Source organism: Apostichopus japonicus, chromosome 3, assembly GCF_037975245.1.
Source record: "Apostichopus japonicus isolate 1M-3 chromosome 3, ASM3797524v1, whole genome shotgun sequence".
NCBI classification, from domain to species: Eukaryota; Metazoa; Echinodermata; class Holothuroidea; order Aspidochirotida; family Stichopodidae; genus Apostichopus; species Apostichopus japonicus.
Window position 1 is genome coordinate 6,204,879 of NC_092563.1, and position 19,407 is coordinate 6,224,285.

General features: G+C 39.1%; 1 protein-coding gene across 1 annotated transcript in view; it reads left to right on the top strand.

Annotated features, from left to right (window-relative positions):
• The window catches only part of LOC139961497 (GDP-mannose 4,6 dehydratase-like), a 61,198-nt gene that overhangs the window by 35,422 nt on the left and 6,369 nt on the right, over positions 1–19,407 (top strand). The window contains exon 10 of the mRNA XM_071960697.1: positions 19,185–19,253. Within this exon, the coding sequence (XP_071816798.1) occupies positions 19,185–19,253 (69 nt within the window). The remainder of the gene's footprint in view (positions 1–19,184; positions 19,254–19,407) is intronic.

Below are 19,407 nucleotides of genomic sequence, written 5' to 3' on the forward strand. Positions count from 1 at the left end.
CCATCCGGAAAATGTCGACTATCGCCAGGGATTTTGACAGTTTTATGTGTTTGATAGTTTTTATGGTTCACATGACGTGTTTCCGATACTTGCTTTCGTGAAGCAACGTTTATTTGAAAGCTGTGAGCGTGTCATGTTTCGATCTCTAGCAGGAAGCTCAGAGGCGGACTTGCTATTATGAAGAGACGAGAAACGAAAAGTTACCAAAAACAAGAGTCACAATCAAGTTTCCAAAGTCTCATGTGGAAAGAAAAAATGAATAGTAGCTGGAAATTATTTTGTTTTGTTTTTTGAGGTCATTGGGCATCGGGTTCAATCAGTGGCGAACGGGGATGCTAGAGAAGATTGAAGATAGTAAATCAGGATTTAGGAAAAGTTTTTAAGGGGGGGGGGGGGGTGGATCCAAATGTTAACTGAAGATTAAATGACGTACTGTGGAATCATACATGTGATGATATTGTAGCAGTTCATCAAGCTTGTTTCTGGCTACAAAGATATAAACGGAAATGTTTGCTCATGAAATCCCCCAACATTCATTCCCCAAAAAAGCTACTGTAAACCCCCTGTTCTGTAAGAATTAGTTTTTTTTCCCCTGAAGTTTTTGGTTGTACCAAATACTGTACATGAATACTATGTTGTAAATACAATAAATGTAATTAATAATAATCATAATATAGGCTTGGAGGGGACAGTAGTTACTGTAAGATGCTAAATAGCCACATGTGTATGTTGAAGAAGCTGAAAGGCTCATGGCTTAAATTTCATGTTGGGTTGGCTAAGAAAACAAATTAAAAATTTTGTTTAGCTCATTTGGTTTAATTTTTTTCAAATGCTAAATAAGTTGAATTTTCCTGGGTGAAAACCCCATCTTACTTTAGCTGGCTAGGGTTCGAACCCAAAACCTCCCAGATGTTAGGTTTCATTTCTTTTAATGTCACTGCCTGTATCCACTTGACAGCAGCACTTGTAACACAGTGTTATCAACAACACAAACACTAATTTAATCAATTTAACAAATTAATAAACATAATTAACATTATGCTTTCAGTGTGTGTTTACCGTAGTTGTATCCGATAACCGATGATATGAGTTTTGATGAAATAAAAATAACAAGACAAAATGAAACAAAAAGTAGAAGTGAACTTGTACTTTCCATGAAACTATTCAACCCAATGTCACAGCACTTATTGTTAATTGTTCAATAGCCCCCTCAGTTTAGCTAATTTGAAGGTAGCTTCCTCAAGTAAATTGGGAAGTTTGTAGGTCACATGGGTGATCATTATTTGTTCAAAACAATAGCCAGCCTGATTATGTTTATGTTAATCCTTTGTTTCATCACTTGTAAACACTCAGCCAAAAACATGACTCTTGAACTTCATATAAACAACAGAGCACCTGTGGATGCCATTCAACACCATTTGTATGTCAGACATTTGTAACACATTGCGTCTTTTGAGACCATACAAGTCCATAAAAGATAGCATAAAAGACCATAAAACATAACTGTTTTAATGTGGTTGTATCTGTGGAACTGACCAACTGGTGGGCTAATGTGAAACCATTGTTTGATGAATTCTCACAAAACTCGACCAAAACATGTCCTTTGAATTCCATAGAAAACAACAGAGCATATTTCTTGAAAAACTTGAAACACATTTCATAAACATGTCATAAGAGGCCCTAAAATATACAGTTTGTTCCCTTTTGAGCTTGGTGTTGCTTCTGAGGAACTGACCTAATAGTCTATGTACAATATTAGACTGTGTAGTTCAGTCACTTTTATTGATGGACCTCAACTAGTTTTAAGGGATCATTTCACAAAAAAATAAAAAGTGCCATAGAAATATAACCTGGAATGATAAGCAGTGGTTTTGTTAAATGTCTCTTTAACATATCCAAATTACTTTTTTATTGTCATGAAGTAGTTATACTTCATTGGTGGTAACTTTGGCAGTTGATAACTGTTGTATGTTTGTAATCAAGAAGTATGCCCTCTATATACAGTACCATAAAGAAGACATTGCCAATAGCCTATTAGTTCCATACACCACCTCTAGGATGTAACTGTCGAACGCTTCCTGCTTTCCTCTGAGTTAACGTCATCAGGACGTTGTCCTGTTTTTCTCTCGTACATCGATTCACCAAAACCCATCATTCCTGCCCCCGTCTCTTGGCAAACGACTTCCCCCGATGGGAGGCAGTGTTGGTAATCTCCTTGAACCCTCCAGTAGGACATTAGTCTACCGTTTTCAGTTGACGTCCTTTTGCATGTCCTTTTGCGTTCATTGTTTTGACCTCTCTGGTGAAGGTCGCGACCTCTTGACCTGCCGTCGTCCGTAACCCGATCAGATTAGTCCAGCTGTTGTTGATTCTAATCACCTTGAGTATATCGGTGCAACAGGAAGTTGTGGAAGACGGCAGCGGTACAGGTAAATGTTAGCTCGGATAGGTTCAATAACCGAATGGTTGATGGTCGGTCATTGGATGTTTGGAAATTGGAAGGGGAAAAAAATATTTGAAAGGACTTGTTTCTCACAAGACAATTGTGTGATTTAGTATGGACTGTGGTTCCCTATATTCCTTTGTAGCTTGTAGAACGGAGAAGCCAACCCAACCAAAAATCCTTCTTAGGAACAACATTTCCAACCTTCTTGTCTTACTCCACGTAGGAGATATCACAGGTTTACTGTTTCTTCACACACATGACTGGAGACTTGGATCAAGTCTAAAATATGACATCATCGGAGCACATATGCTTTGAATTTTTGATGGTTGGCTTTATAATAATACAAGGGTTCCACCCCCCCCCCTCCGGTATGAGAGATTGGTTTTGCAAATTCTGGATCAAAAATACTGATGGTCAAGAAGAAAAAACTCAAGATAAGACCAGTACTGGCAACGTTTTCAGTTTGACACTTTTAAATACTCATCTCCAATAAAGTATATATGAATATGTCAAAACAAAAACAGAAAAAAAAGATACAGAAAGGTTGCCTATTCTAGTGTCGTTATGACATCACACATTTACAAAATGGCAGCCTTTTAAGAAGACCTTACAAAACTTTTATATATTCCAAAAGACTGAAACTGTTCTTTGATTGAAACCTTTTTGGGAAGTTGTTGACAAAGACCTCTGTTATATAAAGTAATTATGGTAGTTGGATCGGCTTCTGCTTCCATGTCATATAGCTTGTTGCCATTCTTGTTTAAATTGCTCTTTTGAAAGTTCAAACTGCTGGAACCGAGACTGGTTTGGATATTTTGTTGTGTATCAGAGTCAAAAGAGATGAATACATTGAAACGTTTGGGAACAAAGATCAACACTTACCTAGACCTTCCAGATTTTAGATGCAGAGATATCTACAGTAGCCTAACATGCTATGCATATTATAATTAAGGGTGAAGGTTGTAGGGGTCATTGACTGCCGAGGCTTCTACAAGGCTACTTGTGCCTAATTTTAAGAGCTATAGTGGCCTCCTCTACCAATGATTGGCACTTTATCTGAAACCTCCAAAGCTTGACTCTTTTAAACAATAAAATTCTGTGTCAAATTTGGAACATGACAGAGTTTGTCATCATATTGCATGTTTGGGTAGAAATTTGGCTTGCATTTGTAGCAAAAAGTCAAATATTATAATCCACCTTGTACAGTAGTTACTGTATGTTGTTGCTATGACAATAATGTGTAAGCTTTGTACCATAGCTACAGGGACTTTGAATTATATTCTGACATAGCGCCCTCTATTTTAAATTTAACCCTTATTGCTTTGTGATTCCTATTTTGTTGCTTAACACTGTGTTGGGTGATTGTCTGACTCTAAACCGCGGTGGCTTGCCAGACGACCAATTTGATCATTTCGCTGGTGGTTTATTTGCCCCAGATATTGCCCATTTTTTTAATTCCTCTTCATGTCTCCTTCATGTGTATTGACTCTCAGGGCAATGTTCCTATGTTTGAGTTTACACTCCAGTGGGTCTGTGCGAAGGGGTTCCCGACAAAAAAATCCTTATGTCACATGATAAGGATCTAGTTCAGGAAGGATGTTGGCAGCAATCGTGAGAGGGTCGACTTGGAAATGCTCTTGTCAAGATTTGACCTCATCCTGGGCAGGAAACCTCTCTCTCCTCCAACTAAGGGAACATTATCTAAGAGGGTCGTTTCATATATTCAATAAGAGAGACAATAAGAGCACACATTTGTCAGCCAGGGGTCCAGGGTTTTTATAACTTAAGTATTTTTATGAATTAGCATGGTTGCCTTGGTTGCAGTCAGTTTCATGTGTATCCTCAATCCCCCCCCGTCCCTGTTCCCCTGTCACACACGACTGTTAATCAAAGTTTTCTAAGTAATAAAACTTGGTGGATCTTTCTCAAACTTGGTTGTTCACATAGATCTACAACCCAGATGGTGACAGGGAAGGGAAATCAAGAGAAAACGCTGGTTTTCTCGACGACCTAACGGTGGTTTTGCGATTAAATAATAACCGCCGAAAAGCAGAGAAGTGTGTGGCTAAGTTTGGTCCTTGTCTGAGATCTGTCTGCCCTAAATTAGTTGTCTTTTTTTGGGGGGGGAGGGTTAAATGTTCACTTACACAAAATTTGAAAATGGAAAAGGTGTCTGAAGACACAACGAGTCACAGGGGATTTAGTTTAAAGTGGCTGACCACATTTTAATACTCAGTAGGGTGTGGATATTCCTCGATACTTACGAGGGAATTGAAAACAGGAACTCCGCTTCCCTGCGACCCAAGTGCAGAGAGATTTCCTTGCCTCTCAAAGTAAGGTGTGACTCACATCCTTATTTTGGTTTGAATTTCCCTTTCCCCAGTTGAGAATGAATCAAACTTGATTATAGGCATTTTAAAGGGAAATCAATAGGAACTCTGTGTTTGCTTAAGCTGGATCAGAACGGTTCCTTTTTGCAAATTTTAGAAAGTGACTTTCCTGCCAATAACGAAAGGGTACCGAAAGGACATGCAAGCTTTGATAGACATTCGTAGTCTCTCAAGGCCAAGGTTGTCTCGCCTAGTGTGTAAATTCACGTATGCACATCATGGTGGACATGTTTAGTACAGGGGCCACAAAACATCTACCATAAGACCCTGTGTGTCCTCTTCTGTCTAACCTCGAGATGGACGGGACAACGTAGTGCTATTACAATACGACGTCCGTAATGTCCCATTATACACTATACATGTCCCGTTATATGTCCCATCATACACTATATTAGACCAATCGTCAGGATGCCTGCCCTGTATTTAGTATTATTTGCAGAAATAACATTTCTCAGCTTGCATACAAAATCAGTGATGTTGGGAAAACCATGCTTACTGTAAATGAATTTATAGGAATGTGGTCATAAATGACCTTTGACATTACCGTTCTTGTTTCTTGAACATGCTGATTACGATTGGTCCAGAGGAAGGAGAGTATCGGGAAGGTTAGGAAACCTACACGGTAATATCATGAAGAATTCTATGGCCCACGACACAGTGGTAAGGGTAAGAGTTATGTGCACCCTTCTCTGTGTCGGTTTCCATGGGAATACTGTCTCTCTCTCTCTCTTGAGCCATTTTAATCAGCCTCTCCTTGCCCCTTTACCTGACCCCCATTTCTCCTCTAGCTTCACCTCTCCATACCCTCCACTGTCCTTCTCAATCCCATCCTCTCTCTCCCTTCCCCCCCCCCCAACATCCCCATATCTATGCGTTTTTTTCTCTTTCTTCATGGAACAGTTTCAAGTCATACAAATGCAAGAAATAATCAATTTAGTGTCTGGAGTTATTTCTAGCCATGTGAAAAAAAGATGTTTTACAGGACTTAATGTAATATGACAACTCAGCTACATACAGTGTGAAAACTGGGGGGGAAAAAAGCCATAATTTTTCTCACAGATCGATTCAGTTTTGTCTTCTGGTGTACTTTTTGAGAAGAAAACAGATTGGTTTAGATTAAATTCAAAGAAACTTCTAGAGGGAATTTGTTGAATAGCAGGTGAAAAATTGAAATAATATTTTGTAATATTTTAAATGCCTTAAAGACCTGATACTTGCAGGAAGTGATTTTTGTGCAATATCCATTAAAAATCACTGTTGAAAGTTATCTTTCTCTTCGACTCCCTAAGTTCCTCTTGCATTTCGATTGTTTTTCTTTCTTTCTTATTTTTTTTTTCCTGTGAAAGGAGAATTCATATCTAGAGGGCAATTGAGAAAAGTGCATCACCTTTTTACGTTCATTAAATTATTTTTATTACTCCCCCACCATAAACCGCAACTTTTTTCCCCGATAATCTGTCGTAATTGTTCACACGTCGTCCCGACTCGAGTGCCAGAAATTAGCGATTTCTATATAGTACACCAGGTATCAAGACAATTTCAATATTTGATAGATGGCATTTTATTTTTTTGAAACGAAAGTCGAAAGGAAGGACAGGAACAGTGGAAGAGATTAAATAATATGAAAAAATATGAAAAGAAAAATGGATGTGCATAATATCACTGTGAGGAAATGTCTCGAAGGCTTCTTTTGGAATGTTTAACTAACAATTAGAGCATGCGTGGTTTCTGCCTCACAAAGGAAGCAATACAGAACAACGCTGCGGGCCAGGTGACCTTCCGTTAGCCCCGCAGTCTGGCTTTCTCAAACCTCGGACAGGTAAAAGAAGAAAAAAAAAAAAGGGAAAATACTCTAAAGATAGTGAGACGGAAAAGCCAAGAAAAAAATTTTAGAGAGAGAAAAAGAAAAGGGGAATCGACCCTGTGTCATCATCATTTACACCTTCAGGAAGGTCATTGGTTTTGTTTGGTGGTGGAGTCTTGAGCTCTTTAGTGATGTCATCGTGGTCATAGGCCATTCACACCTACTATACCAACAACCGAAAAAGGGGGAGGGATTGAATATAGAGCTGGGAGGCTAATGACCCAGTTACAGGCCGGCGTTGTCGACCCCCAGAGGCTACAGATTAAGGTGTTGCCTCTAATCCAATCTAATATATTGCACTGCGAGAGCATTAACAGGCCTTATCCCAGTGACGGAAATATGATTGACATTTTCGACCCTGTAGGGACCGGTTGGCAAATTTCATTTCACCAGTTACGTTTTCCTCCCCCTCGAATCGTTGGAAATTGCTGTACACAAACACTTTGACGTCTCTTAAAAAAGAGAAAAAATTAAGAATAGTACAAATTTCTCTCTCTCTCTGTTCATTTTTTTCCTTTTTTTTTTATTGTCGTGTAAGTTTGGAAGCAAATGTATGAAAGATAATTAATAGCCCAAGCAATCAGGTTTATGAATGACCTGCTTGTGCTTGGGATATTTTGAAGTCAAGTTTTTTTTCTCCCAAAATTGTTAAATTGATGATGATTTTTATGTCAGTCGGATTCTAAACAGCGCACCCTGAGTGTTTTTGACAGTTGTAATAACACTGCTCAACGGCTTTTAATGAGAAGTGAGGATCGAACCGAAATAAATTTGATTTTTATGCAAGAGGTCTAAAAGTTTCTTCATATTGAAATCAGAGCCGGGATATTTTTCGATGAAATATTGGAAAATTAATTTTTTTTGTTGAATAACGACCAGGAGAAACGACCAGGAGATACACGGGTATGGAATTTGGTATTTAAGAGAATCGTTTTGGGGGAAATTTTCAATAATTTAATCTTATTTTGCCATGTAAAGCCAAGAGGGGTATGATGCAGAATCTTGGTGTTTGAGTACTATTAACTCTTTTTTTTTCTTTTCCTTTCCCTGTAATTTCATCAAATATTTTATGTCTTGACTTAGAAATGTATCGACATACCTCTAGGTTTATAAATATGCCAGAAGCCAAGAACGCGACCGTGTGGTACTGGAGTTAGTGTAATGAATATTGCTGCTAAAAACTAATGAATGGTTTTACCATTCCATTTCAACTAGGACTCTTTGTTTTTATGTTCTCAAACAACTTTTGTAAAAGTGTAATATTGTAGTTTCTTGAAGTCTCTGGATCCCATATTAAAAGAAAGCTCAAGGATGATGAAATTGAAACTTGTAAAAGTTTACTTGCAAACAAATATTAAGTCGTTATTAAGGTAAGAAGGTTTCATGACGACGTTCTCACTCTTGTGACTGCATTCTTTGGGCGAGTCGAAATAGAAAAATAGGAAACGACGGACAGGGATGTGGTCAGGGGGATACAGTCCTGAGGCCTCGGGTCAATTTGGGGGAAATATGGATGGGTCGGGAAATATATGGGATATTGAAGTAGGCATGGTGAAATAATCTCGTCAAAGGAAGTAAACTTGTGTTTTCTTTGCTTTTATGGGGAAGTTGTGTATACCAGTCATCTCTGTCATCGGAGATAAAGATTATTGTTAAATTTCTCATTTTGATTTGGTTTTTTAAGCAAACACTTGTTTCACTTTCAAGCATTCTTTTTCAATGTAGGCAAACATATATATTAGCAAAAAGCATCTGTCTCATCCCTTACTGTACATATGTTAGAAATACAATGGGACCCATGTATGTGGGCAAAATTGAACAATACCTCTTTCTTTGCCATCTCACCAAGAGATATGATCACTGTATAATGTTGAATTGTCTCAAAATACATGAGAGAAACAATTGTAGGGTCTGGTCCTATTGAGGAATAATGACACGTTAACATCCTAGATGTTTTAGGACAAATATGCAATTGTGTAAACAGGTGTCTCCCTTAATTGGCACAATGTGGGTATATTAGGTTGTACCATTTATCATGTGTAAAGAAGTTATTTGTGCTTGCTGCCCTCTATAAAAATGAAAGATGCATTTTGCACAGTGTTTGTGAATGTTCATTATTCTATACTAGTCTTGACATAATCGCAGATTACTGAACCCATACCCAATCCCCACCCTCCATCCCTACCCTCTCCTACCCCCCCCCATCCTGCAAGATGAGAGAAACATGTGGGTTGTAATTGGTAAATTGGTAATTATTGTGAATAGTCTGCTAGGGAAAATTTGGGTTTCCACTGTAAGTTAATGTAATGGTTTACTGGTTATAGCAAAATGCAAAACTTCCATTAAAACCTCTACTATCAATTTTCTTAGAGTGAAGTTTATAGACATAAATAATTGATTGTTTTCTGGTACTAATATACAGTGTTACTTTAAATAGTCAAGTATGGTTGCTATGGTAACAGCACCAAAGTCAATCAAAATGCACATTTTCTTTTATAAAGCACATTGTACCAAAGTCCCCATGGCAGTCATTAATGTTGTCATGGTGATAACTCCAAAGATAGGGGAGGGGGATCTGGATGGGGTCAGAAGTAGGGGAAGAGGAGAGGAACAGATGAGGGGTTGAAAGTTACCTAGTGATCCTTAAAACTTGGAATTCCAAATTTCTACAGTTCATGTAACAACACGTTCATAGTAGATGTACAGGTCTATTGTATGTGTTTAGATATAAAAAATATTAAAATATAAACAATTGATCAATTATATACAAATCCTGCCTGCATGTGCAATAAACAGTTACAGTATTATGAAGGGATTAGACCTCTTTATTGCACCCCTGTGGGCTACAAAAGATTACCCAGTACCCCCCTTTCAGGAGTCAATTCTGACAATGAACAAAATGAGTGTATCTGTCAGTCTTGAAACGGTGCATTAGTTCAAATGCAACCATACAGGTACTATGTGCTTAAAGTAATCAAAATGAACCCTATGCTGTAGTAAACACATCCCTATACTGGATACTGTGGCATAGAATGGAAAAAAAAAATATTTGAGTCAACGTCACTCTCATTTAGTATTGGAATGTATCGGAGTCAGTTAGTCTCAATTTGATTTCCTACCATGCCTAAGTTTTTCTTTTTCATTCATTTTATTTTCTATCATTATACTTTCGTACGGTCGTCTTCCTCACATCATATTTACATCAACCTGTACGACTGGATTAAATATTAAGCGATTGATGCCGCAAGAGGTCGAGTCATTCAAATCCATCCGTCCCGCTCCTCTCCTCGTCCTTCTCCTTCCAAAATAGAAACAAGGAAGGTATCGGTGTACTTTCGAACATGATTTCATCGTCTGATATTTATAGCCAAGCTCCTTTTCCTCGTCAGGCGTTCTTCGTCTGCATCGCCTCGGACACGGGGAAAAGAGAAAAGTAAGGCCCAAGAAAAAAACACAGGAGGAGAAAGGAAAAAAAAAGCCTGGAGGGACAAAATTTTTGAAGTTATCATTTATACTCTAAGGAGAGAGCAATTTGAAATGAGCAAAGGTTAAACTCCCAAAGTTGAGTGAGTACGAGAGCAATATTTGATTTGATTGCTTCCCAGCATGCCCAGGCAGGGAAGCTGGGCAGTGTACCGAGATCAATTCACGAACCAATAAGCAGTGATTTGTCATACGTAATCGGAACCAGCTTGATGTCAAAATGGGCTTGACCTTTGCCCCAGGCTCACCCCGATAGAAAAAAAAAACGAAGAAAAAAAAATGACGAGAGATCTGTCCGCTCTGATGATACAGTAGGTAGTACTGTAGGAATGTGCACGCCAGCAATGGAAAAGCCGTCACCAACCATGGAATTGTGAAAGATCATAACAGGTGGCTCTAATTGCCCCCCTGCTCGGGGAAATGCAATGCCACAAGTGATTACCCGAGACAATCAAAAGTTTGATTAATTTACACATACTTCTTTCTTTCTTTGGTTTTTGCCCTCTTTTTCTTTGCTGAAAGATATTCTTCTCCCTGTCACAAGGTTAAAAAGCTTGTAAAACTTCCTTGCTTCATTAATATGTTTGATTAGGACACGTAAGCTAATTTGCCCCATATTCAGTATTATATTTGTTGTGCGTGATATTAACCTCGTTCAGAATCTGTTGAAATTTATTTGAAAGGTTCTTTTCGTTTAATTATGCAAGATATCCATGTTTGAGGTTAAATTGATAAATCTGGGAAACTTCTTAAATATGTGCAAACTACAATGTGGAGTGTTTCAAAATTGTCATCAAAATTTGTTATTTGAACCGTTCATAAGTTAATATCTAGTTACAAGTCCACATTTATCCATGTTGGAGTAATGTGATGTTCCCCTTTTCAATAAAATATTTCGAAAAAATTGTCGTAGGCCACAAACCTGTGTTCACCCTGTGGAAACAAAGCTTGTGAAAACAAAAGGGATAACATAACAGAAAATTAGGCAGTCACTCCCTTTACGTCATCAATTTTTATAATTAGCTGTATGTTTATTCATAAATCAAACTAGAATTATGAAAACACTTGTGAAATGGCCAATCTTTGATGGATTTTGTTTGTGAGTTGTAGCTATTTTCATGATTTCTGATGCTTATTAGAGTAATTAGGACAATGTTATTCAGTAGAAAACATAGAAGAACAAAAAAAAACAACACAACTGGACTTTGGTTTGTTGAGCACAGTTCATGGTCCAGATTCAGATCATTATTTTGTCGAAATTCTTTTGAGACAACTAGTGTTCTCATAAATGGAATAAATGACAAAAGATGACCAACCCCCTCCCCCTCTCCCCTCCCCCCTTCCAAAAAAAACCCCCAACAAAATACAAGAACCTTTGAACTAAATGAATGACTAGTAAATTGATCTTTTATGTGGTTGAGAGATTCGGACAAAAAGAGGCATGGGGGTGTGTGGGGGTGCAGGGAAGGAGAAGGGGGGGCTCAGCGGTAGAAAAATTGTTGGGGAAGAAAAGATGTTTCATTTTGAGCAACTTTTGGTATAAAAAGAAGTAGATAGTTGTAAAGACCACCGTCCCGTTTGAACTCTGCAGTGTCCACGGTTTAAAAGTATGTCGTAAAAGGAGGATGCATTGATTGCTGCTCGATGCTCAGGGCGCTATCTGCCTCATGAGAATCGATCCCCGAAGTTAGGATTTACACTCCCAGACGAGAACATTCCTCGCCGTGTCATAATGAGAAAAGCAGGACACATTTCAGGAAACACCATGTCGGAGAGAGAGTTTTGGCATTTTTTTATTTTCTTTTTCTTTCCTTTTCTATTTTTTTTTTTTTCATCATTTCTACTCATCCGGCCAGTCTTAAAGATTAAGTATCAGGAGTCGTAATGTTCTTATGTTTTGTTCTCTCGCCTTTTTTCCGAGTCAGTGAATCCGTAGCATCGAAGGAAGAAGAAAAAGAGGAAGAAAGCTGATGAAAGCCAAAGCTCGTTAAGCCCAGATCCCTCTTTTTTTCATTTTTTATGAGTTGCTACCACAGTCTTGCCTGAGAGCATTCTGTCTTTTTCTCTTTCCCTCCCGTTTTTCATTCCTAGGCAAAAGCTCACAGGACAAGGCCTGAAATGTATTGGAGTGTTGGGAAGAGAGAGAGAGAGAGATTCATATTTTGAAAGTAAACAATATTCTGCCCGGGGTGCTGAGGGTTGCCTTGATTCTGCAAGGCTGTTAGCTAATGCCTCGGCTTAATATCCCTTCACTTGATTTTTTGTCGCATCGGCTGGGACGGCTTGATCCTCTCTCTCTCCATGTCTATCTCTATCTCTCTGTTTTCTGCTTCGTCTTTTTATTCTTTCTCGATCGTTCAAGTTTGGAATCATTTAGGGTGATGTCGTCAGAGTCGATAGCAATTTGGCCCGGGGACACAGCGTGATTGTTGGGATTTAAGGGGCTTTTGAGTGGTTACTGTGAAATGGAACCAATGTTCTGGGAGGAGCACTGAAGTGTCCCAGATGAATTGAGAGGCAGCAGGCGAAATTGATTATCACTCGAGGAGGAGTGCGCGAACACGGGAAAAGGAGGGCAACACGTCACTCAAACGATACGGTTTAATTGTCTCCCAGCTGATGATGACCAATGTCATCTATTTCTTGTCATCGTAGAGCTGTCAGACTTCGTGCGTCGTCCAAGCACCACACTCTTCACATCCATCTCGGTGTGTACGATGCAGAAGCTATCTGACGTGCGTATGTAATTTCGAACGGAAAATCTGTCATTACATCACATCGTTTATGATTTAAAGTTATGTCTTTTTAATGTTTTTGTATGAAGTGGAAAGCGATCCAGAAAGGATGCCTAAGTTCCTTTATCCTTTCTGCTGTTTTCCTTTTGCCAGCTTTTGGGGGAGTTTTTGCTATATTTTCGTTCCACATTTTTGCACATTGACAGCATCAGCAATGTTGAGGGGAAACAGAAAAGTTGGGATAAAAGTTTAAAAAAAAAAATACTGAACATACTATTTTTTGGGGGGGGTGGGGGGCAAATAAAGGGATGCAAGAACTTAATTGTTGTTATGCCACAACCACAAGATGTTTGTATTATGTTGTGTGCTAGCGCACTGAGGGGGTTGGGAGTGGGGGTGACAAACACATTCCAAGTCCATCCACCTCACTTCTAAAGCCACTCCTGATCTTGTTCTATGACTAAAGGTACACTTTAGTGGTAGCTGTTCATGTCTCAGACCACTGTCAGTCACCAGATGAATAATGGGGGGTGAGGGGGTGGGGTGAGGGGGAGGGGGTAAGGGGGATGGTAGGTGACCCCCCTCTCTCTCTCATCTTTGACCCTAGTTTTGTTCTCGCTGGAAAGTGCCACCAATGATCAATGGTCTTATCCCAAGTACAGACTTGTTTCCCTTACTCCTTCAGCATCGACTTTATCCAAGCTCCACAGATAGGAGGTAGAGGTGACAGAGGAGAGGGGGAGGGGTTTGTCTTCCAACTTCCTCCTTCATAAGAGGAACCCCAGTTCCACAGCAGCTGTGCTTAAAATATGCAAGTTGTGCATATTTGCTAAAATAAAAATCGTGGCAAAATCAATTTTCATCATTTGATCATGCCCCAATAATAAAGGAAGTGACGGCACCATTGTCTTGGGAGGTGAGGGTGTCATAGTCTTGGGAGGTGAGGGTGTCATAGTCTTGGGAGGTGAGGGTGTCATAGTCTTGGGAGGTGAGGGTGATATATTCTTGGGAGGTGAGAGTGATATAGTCTTGGGAGGTGTGGTTGTCATTGTACAGTTTCAAGCAAGAAGAGTCTGTCTTTTTATTGTGTACAAATCTGCTGCATGCTCTTGCATATTCATGAATTTTCTGTTCTTTCTGTAGCATCTGCTTTAAAGTTAGCTAATTCCCTAATGTTTTGTTTTCTCTAGCTGGTGAGAGTAAGCCATTTTAAATATGATACAGTGCTTTTTGTTAAGTATCTCCTTCTTCAAGGAGCAAGCAGAAGAGATGGCGATTGTTCGAGACAGAACGCCGTTACCACTCTACATTATTCGCTGGCAAGCCTGGGAACATGTTTCCAGATAAAAGACCTTCAGTTAGGACTTTTTTTTTTTACCTTGAAACCATCCTCCATAGAGTATAGTAAAAGAAGAAAAAAAATATTCACAGGTGTTCAACAACTATTAGGCTATATTTTTTGTACCACCTCAAATAGGTAGCAATTCCTTTTCTTTCTTTCTTCTTTTTCCATTTTTCCCCTTCTTATTCTTCTTCTTCTTGTCCTTCTTGTTTATTATAACAAACAGTACTTCTCTGGCTTCTGCCTTTAGGATAAAAGTATGAAGCTGAATAAGTGAATATTAGGGATTAGGAGGTACAACTGTACCAAGGGCAAAAAACATGGCAAAAATAGTCGGAGGTTATTTCTTCTGAAATGAACTTGACGATGTTCCGGTGAGCTTCATTAGACATTCACAATGCAAATAATTGGCCTCTTACTCTGCCGATAGAATAGAAGAAGGCAAATGTGAAGATCGCTCAATGTCGCTCTTCGCACCATGTTCATTGTCGTCGCCGTCTTCATCGACAGTCAGATTTGTGATCCCCCCTTGAGACGGACTCTTACAGACGCGATGATTAGTTGAATGTCTGGTGTGGGAACTTCTTTGATTGGTCTGGTTCTGAGATGGCAGGTTGTGGACTATCTGGTAGTGCAGTATGTTTTAGTCTATTAACTCATTTGCTTCCGACGACTATAGTCCTTAGGATTAATATAAAGCTTCAGAAAAGTAAGGTTGTCCTCTCCCCCCCCTTCCTGCATCCCCCCTCCTGCTGCATCCCCAAAAAGGGAACTAGCTAGCAGACAAGTGTAAAATTGTTCAAGTACAATCCTTTCCTCAACAAGGTTTGAAGAGCGGATGTGCTTTTCAAAATTAGTCAAGAACCTTAAGATTTGTTAGTTCAATAATGTCTCCTAACAAAAGAAGTCTGTGTTTCCTATGTAGCATGTATTGAATCTTTATTTGGAGATACTGCTGTTAAAATGTTGCAAACATCTTGAGTATCTTGTTGTAAAGTAACAGTAAAGTATAGTATACTACTCTGTTCCCCCTCCTAATGTTTATTTGGAGAAACTGCTGTTCCAATGTTGCAAATGTCTTAAGTATCTTGTTTCCCTTTCTCTTTTTTTGTGCCCCTTTCCTATCCCATTCTCCTTTCCTTCCTTTACCTATTCCCATTTTCCTACCTCTTACCTTTCCCTCTCCCTTTCTCCCTTCAAGGTCCGCTTACCTTCCCCCTTTTCTCCCCCTTTCCTTCCCCTCTCCTTTACCCTTCCCCTCTTCCCATCCTCTCCAACTAGCAGGACATTGATACAAGGACAGGTTCTGGTGGTACATCCTTTATGGAATCAACTTACAACTTGCATTGCATTGCTAGCATTTATAAAAGTCATCTTGCATGTGACAGTCACAGCTACCGCCATAGATCTCTATATCCAGGGAATTCTCTGGAACATAATTATGAAGAGCACCCTCTATTAAGGCCACATAGCTATTTGTGTCTCGGAAGACCTAGTTCACATCTGAACTCAATTTGTGTTGTTATTGAAGTTTTCACATGAGCAAAGTCCTGCACACTTTCAAAATACTTACGTAGTATGAGATTTCTTGCTTGGTACAGAATGTTTCAAAAGTATGCCCTCTATCTCATGTATCGTTGTGTTGAACATATACAGGTAATGTTTAGGAAACCAGAAAGAGTTCAAAAGGCATTTTCTCTTCTGTTTTAAAGACCCTTTTTAAAGAAAACACCTTTGCTTGGAAATGTCAGTACAGTACTTTTATCTTTTTCTTTGGCTTAAAGAAGTTTATTTCAACAGACTAAATGACTGGTAATTATGTCTGTCTTGGTTTTTAATAAACAATATATCATTATTTCAGTGAGCTTCATGATGTTGTGTATGAATGGGACAAGATTCACCAAAAACTCAAGTTTACTGACTGTGGGAATCCAAGTCCATATTGGAATAGTTTGAAAGGCATATTTTCTGATTACAATGTCACCAGGAATAAAAGTCGAATCACAGTCTTGACGATGTCTGGCAACGCATTCTTACGTTATTTCTAAAGAGAAAAAAGTATGTTCCATTTTCCATAACGACAACAAAAGATACAAGGAAAAAAAAAAAGAACACGAAAGAAAATGCAAACCGATGCAAGAAATTAAGACGGTAATATTCATTCGCAGTATTTGAAACAGCCTTTTGGGACAATTAACCTTAATGCTAATACCTCTCTAAACTGTCCTCCCATATCATGCTTTGAAGCACTCTTACTGACAGTACAAACAGTTCCTAACGTTTATCTGATATTATCACTGCGCAATGACATTCAATGAGTGCTATGCAGTGGGACATGACAGTACAGTGTAGAAAAAATTGTCCTGACTGGGTGACTTGAAATCTTTTGGTCAACTAGTCTATTAGAAATCCAGTATTGTATAGTATTGTATTGTATAGTAGTTGTTGGTTGCATGTGTAATGTGTTAAGACCTGTTTAGCTACCCAGATTCTAGGTTGAATTTAGTGTTGAAATCAAATGATAGATTCATTCCATCTTAGAATGTGTGGCATTTTGGAGTTTGTGACATTTTGTCAAATTTTTCGAAACCTGCCTGTTTCTGTAGTTGCTTGTGCTTCTTCTGTGTGGGATAAAATGCGATCTGCTGTTTACCAAGCAGACCTTTTCCCAATTCTAGCTTTTTTATAGTTTTAAAACCATATCTCTGAGAGCAGTGACTTAACCTGTATGATATTTTAGCAACAGGAAAAAGTCTTCTTGATCTCAAACGTGTAAAAATGAGAACACAAAAATGATTTATTTTTCCTGGTTAGATAAATATCAAACTGTTATAATAACATTTAACATACCCCAGATACAGATGAAGTCCCTCCCATTCCACTAAATATTAATTTTTGGTTTCTCTTTTCCAATCTCCCATCTACTGTCTCGAGATCACATGCATGCATTATTATCATTCAAACATCACTGTACATTGTTTTTAAAAGACTTGCCTTCATCCCACAACCACAATGTGGCCTATATTATTAAAGATTACTTTTGACAGTCCTAACAACAACAAAAAAAACACTCTTTTTTTTTTTTTGGCAGAGGGGGGGAGGGACTGGTTTTAGACATAACTCTGCTGTTTGTATTGTACCCTAGTCAGCAGCGCAGAAGGGAAGGACTTAAACAGTGGCAAGTGTAACATTATTGCCAGTACTTAGCAAAACACATCTCATCATGGTAAAAAAAGTAAACACCCCCTCTCGACTCAGTGGCCGATTGTTGATTCAGCGTTTGCCTCGACTTAAGGAGACTCTTTGTGGATTTTTTTGAACATGGCTTGATTACCAATCATAACAATCACTTGGGAAGTGACAGGGCGGTTTCAGTCAGCGTCAGGGGCAACCAGCGGGGTGCGTGACATACCAATGAGACTAAGTGATTGCTTTGGTAGGGGACCAATTATACACACGGAGTGTGAAATCCGACCGTGGATTCCGTAGCATCCCGTCTCGTCCGGCATGCATCGGCATGCGTCGGGGAATGCCGCTCTCTTTCATTTCTCATGGAAACCGATCCAGGCGAAGTCGACAGGACGGAGTAGATATACGATACAACGGATAGTGAGGGGTGGATGCTCTCTCTCCTTCAGGCAATTGACGTTTGTGGAAGAAGGAAAAAAAAAAAATTGAACTTTTTTTTTTAAAATTTCTTTTGCATCGTGGCAATGAAGGAAGATGCGTCCGATGATGTTAACGGTGAATAGATTGGTATGAGATGGGAATGGCTGGATCCAGCTGTGCTGAAAAAGTTGGGGAGGTTTCAATCAACCGGATCACTTGTCAACTGTCGTTGGTTGTTATTGGTCGTGGATTGGCCTACTGGGGAGTGGAAGAGTGAGCGAGGCGAAGACTAATTGTGGAGGCAAATTGCGATCGATGGGACGTAAGGGATATATTGGGGTTGCAGACATTTTTTGGGATGGCGGGGTCTGTGTACAGTGGGTCAAGTATTCTGTCCTGCAAAAGAGCCTGTTTTGTCATTGGGAGGATTGAGGAGTGAATGACCGATCGACCCAGTCATCTGTGAGGCATCACAGCGAGTCAGTCAAACTTGTCGGCCAAATTGCTTGGGAATTTTTGCGGCAGTCCGGCTTCTGTTTTTTTATTTTTTTTATTTTTATTGTCTTAAACAACTGTGTCACTATGTATACAGTAGCTTATTCCTTTCCTTTTTTTTTCCGTACATCATGGAACTATTGTACGTACTATTGTTACGAATAATGTCTCCTACGTAACGACAACATGAAGTCTAACAAAAAATAAACAAAAACATACATAAACAAGAACCGCAACAAACAATATTGTTGTTTGAAGTGTTAATATCAATCTATGCACATGCTGAGAAGACTTCCCTATTGCCACACAGACCCATCCCACCATACAAGCCGACAGCAGTTCAAGTTACTGCTGTAATTCTGACATTTCTGCGTATGGGGGTAGGCTGAACAAAGGTGGCATGTAGGTTGCAATTTGATGATTTTGGATACCCTTTTAAGTTTGACATCAGGTGTATCACGTGAAGACACAAGTATTTATACAGAAACTACTCTAAACTACTCTTCACAGTACTGGTAATGGCTGGAAAGTTACTGGGAACTTTCAAACGTTTCTTTCCATTTTCTAGACTGCATGTCCCCCCCCCCCCCACAGCTTGTAGATAATTCTTTGGCCTTTGACTTATTAACAGATTTAATTTATGCTCTTATTCAAGGTGACGAGAGAGTGGGACGCGGGGGGGGGTGTTGGGAGGAGAAATGACTATGTAGATTTAATACAAATTCTGCATATTTGGTCAATCATATATTTAACTGAAAGTTGAAAAATTTTGTAACTATCGATTGGAAAAGTTACACAAGTTTTCTTTTGTATTTTGCAGGAATTCTTGCGTGGTGATTCCTCAAAGGCTGAGAAAGCTCTTGGTTGGAAGCCTAAAGTGTCCTTTGATGTAAGTACTGATCTTCATTTGTTTAATTATGTTAATTAACAAGTTGTCCCGGTAACCTGCAACCTCCTTCCCTTCAGTCCCAGGGCTTCCTCTTTAAGCTCACTCTGCAGAATAATTTGTCATATCTTTAAACGTCATTGTCTAACTACAAATG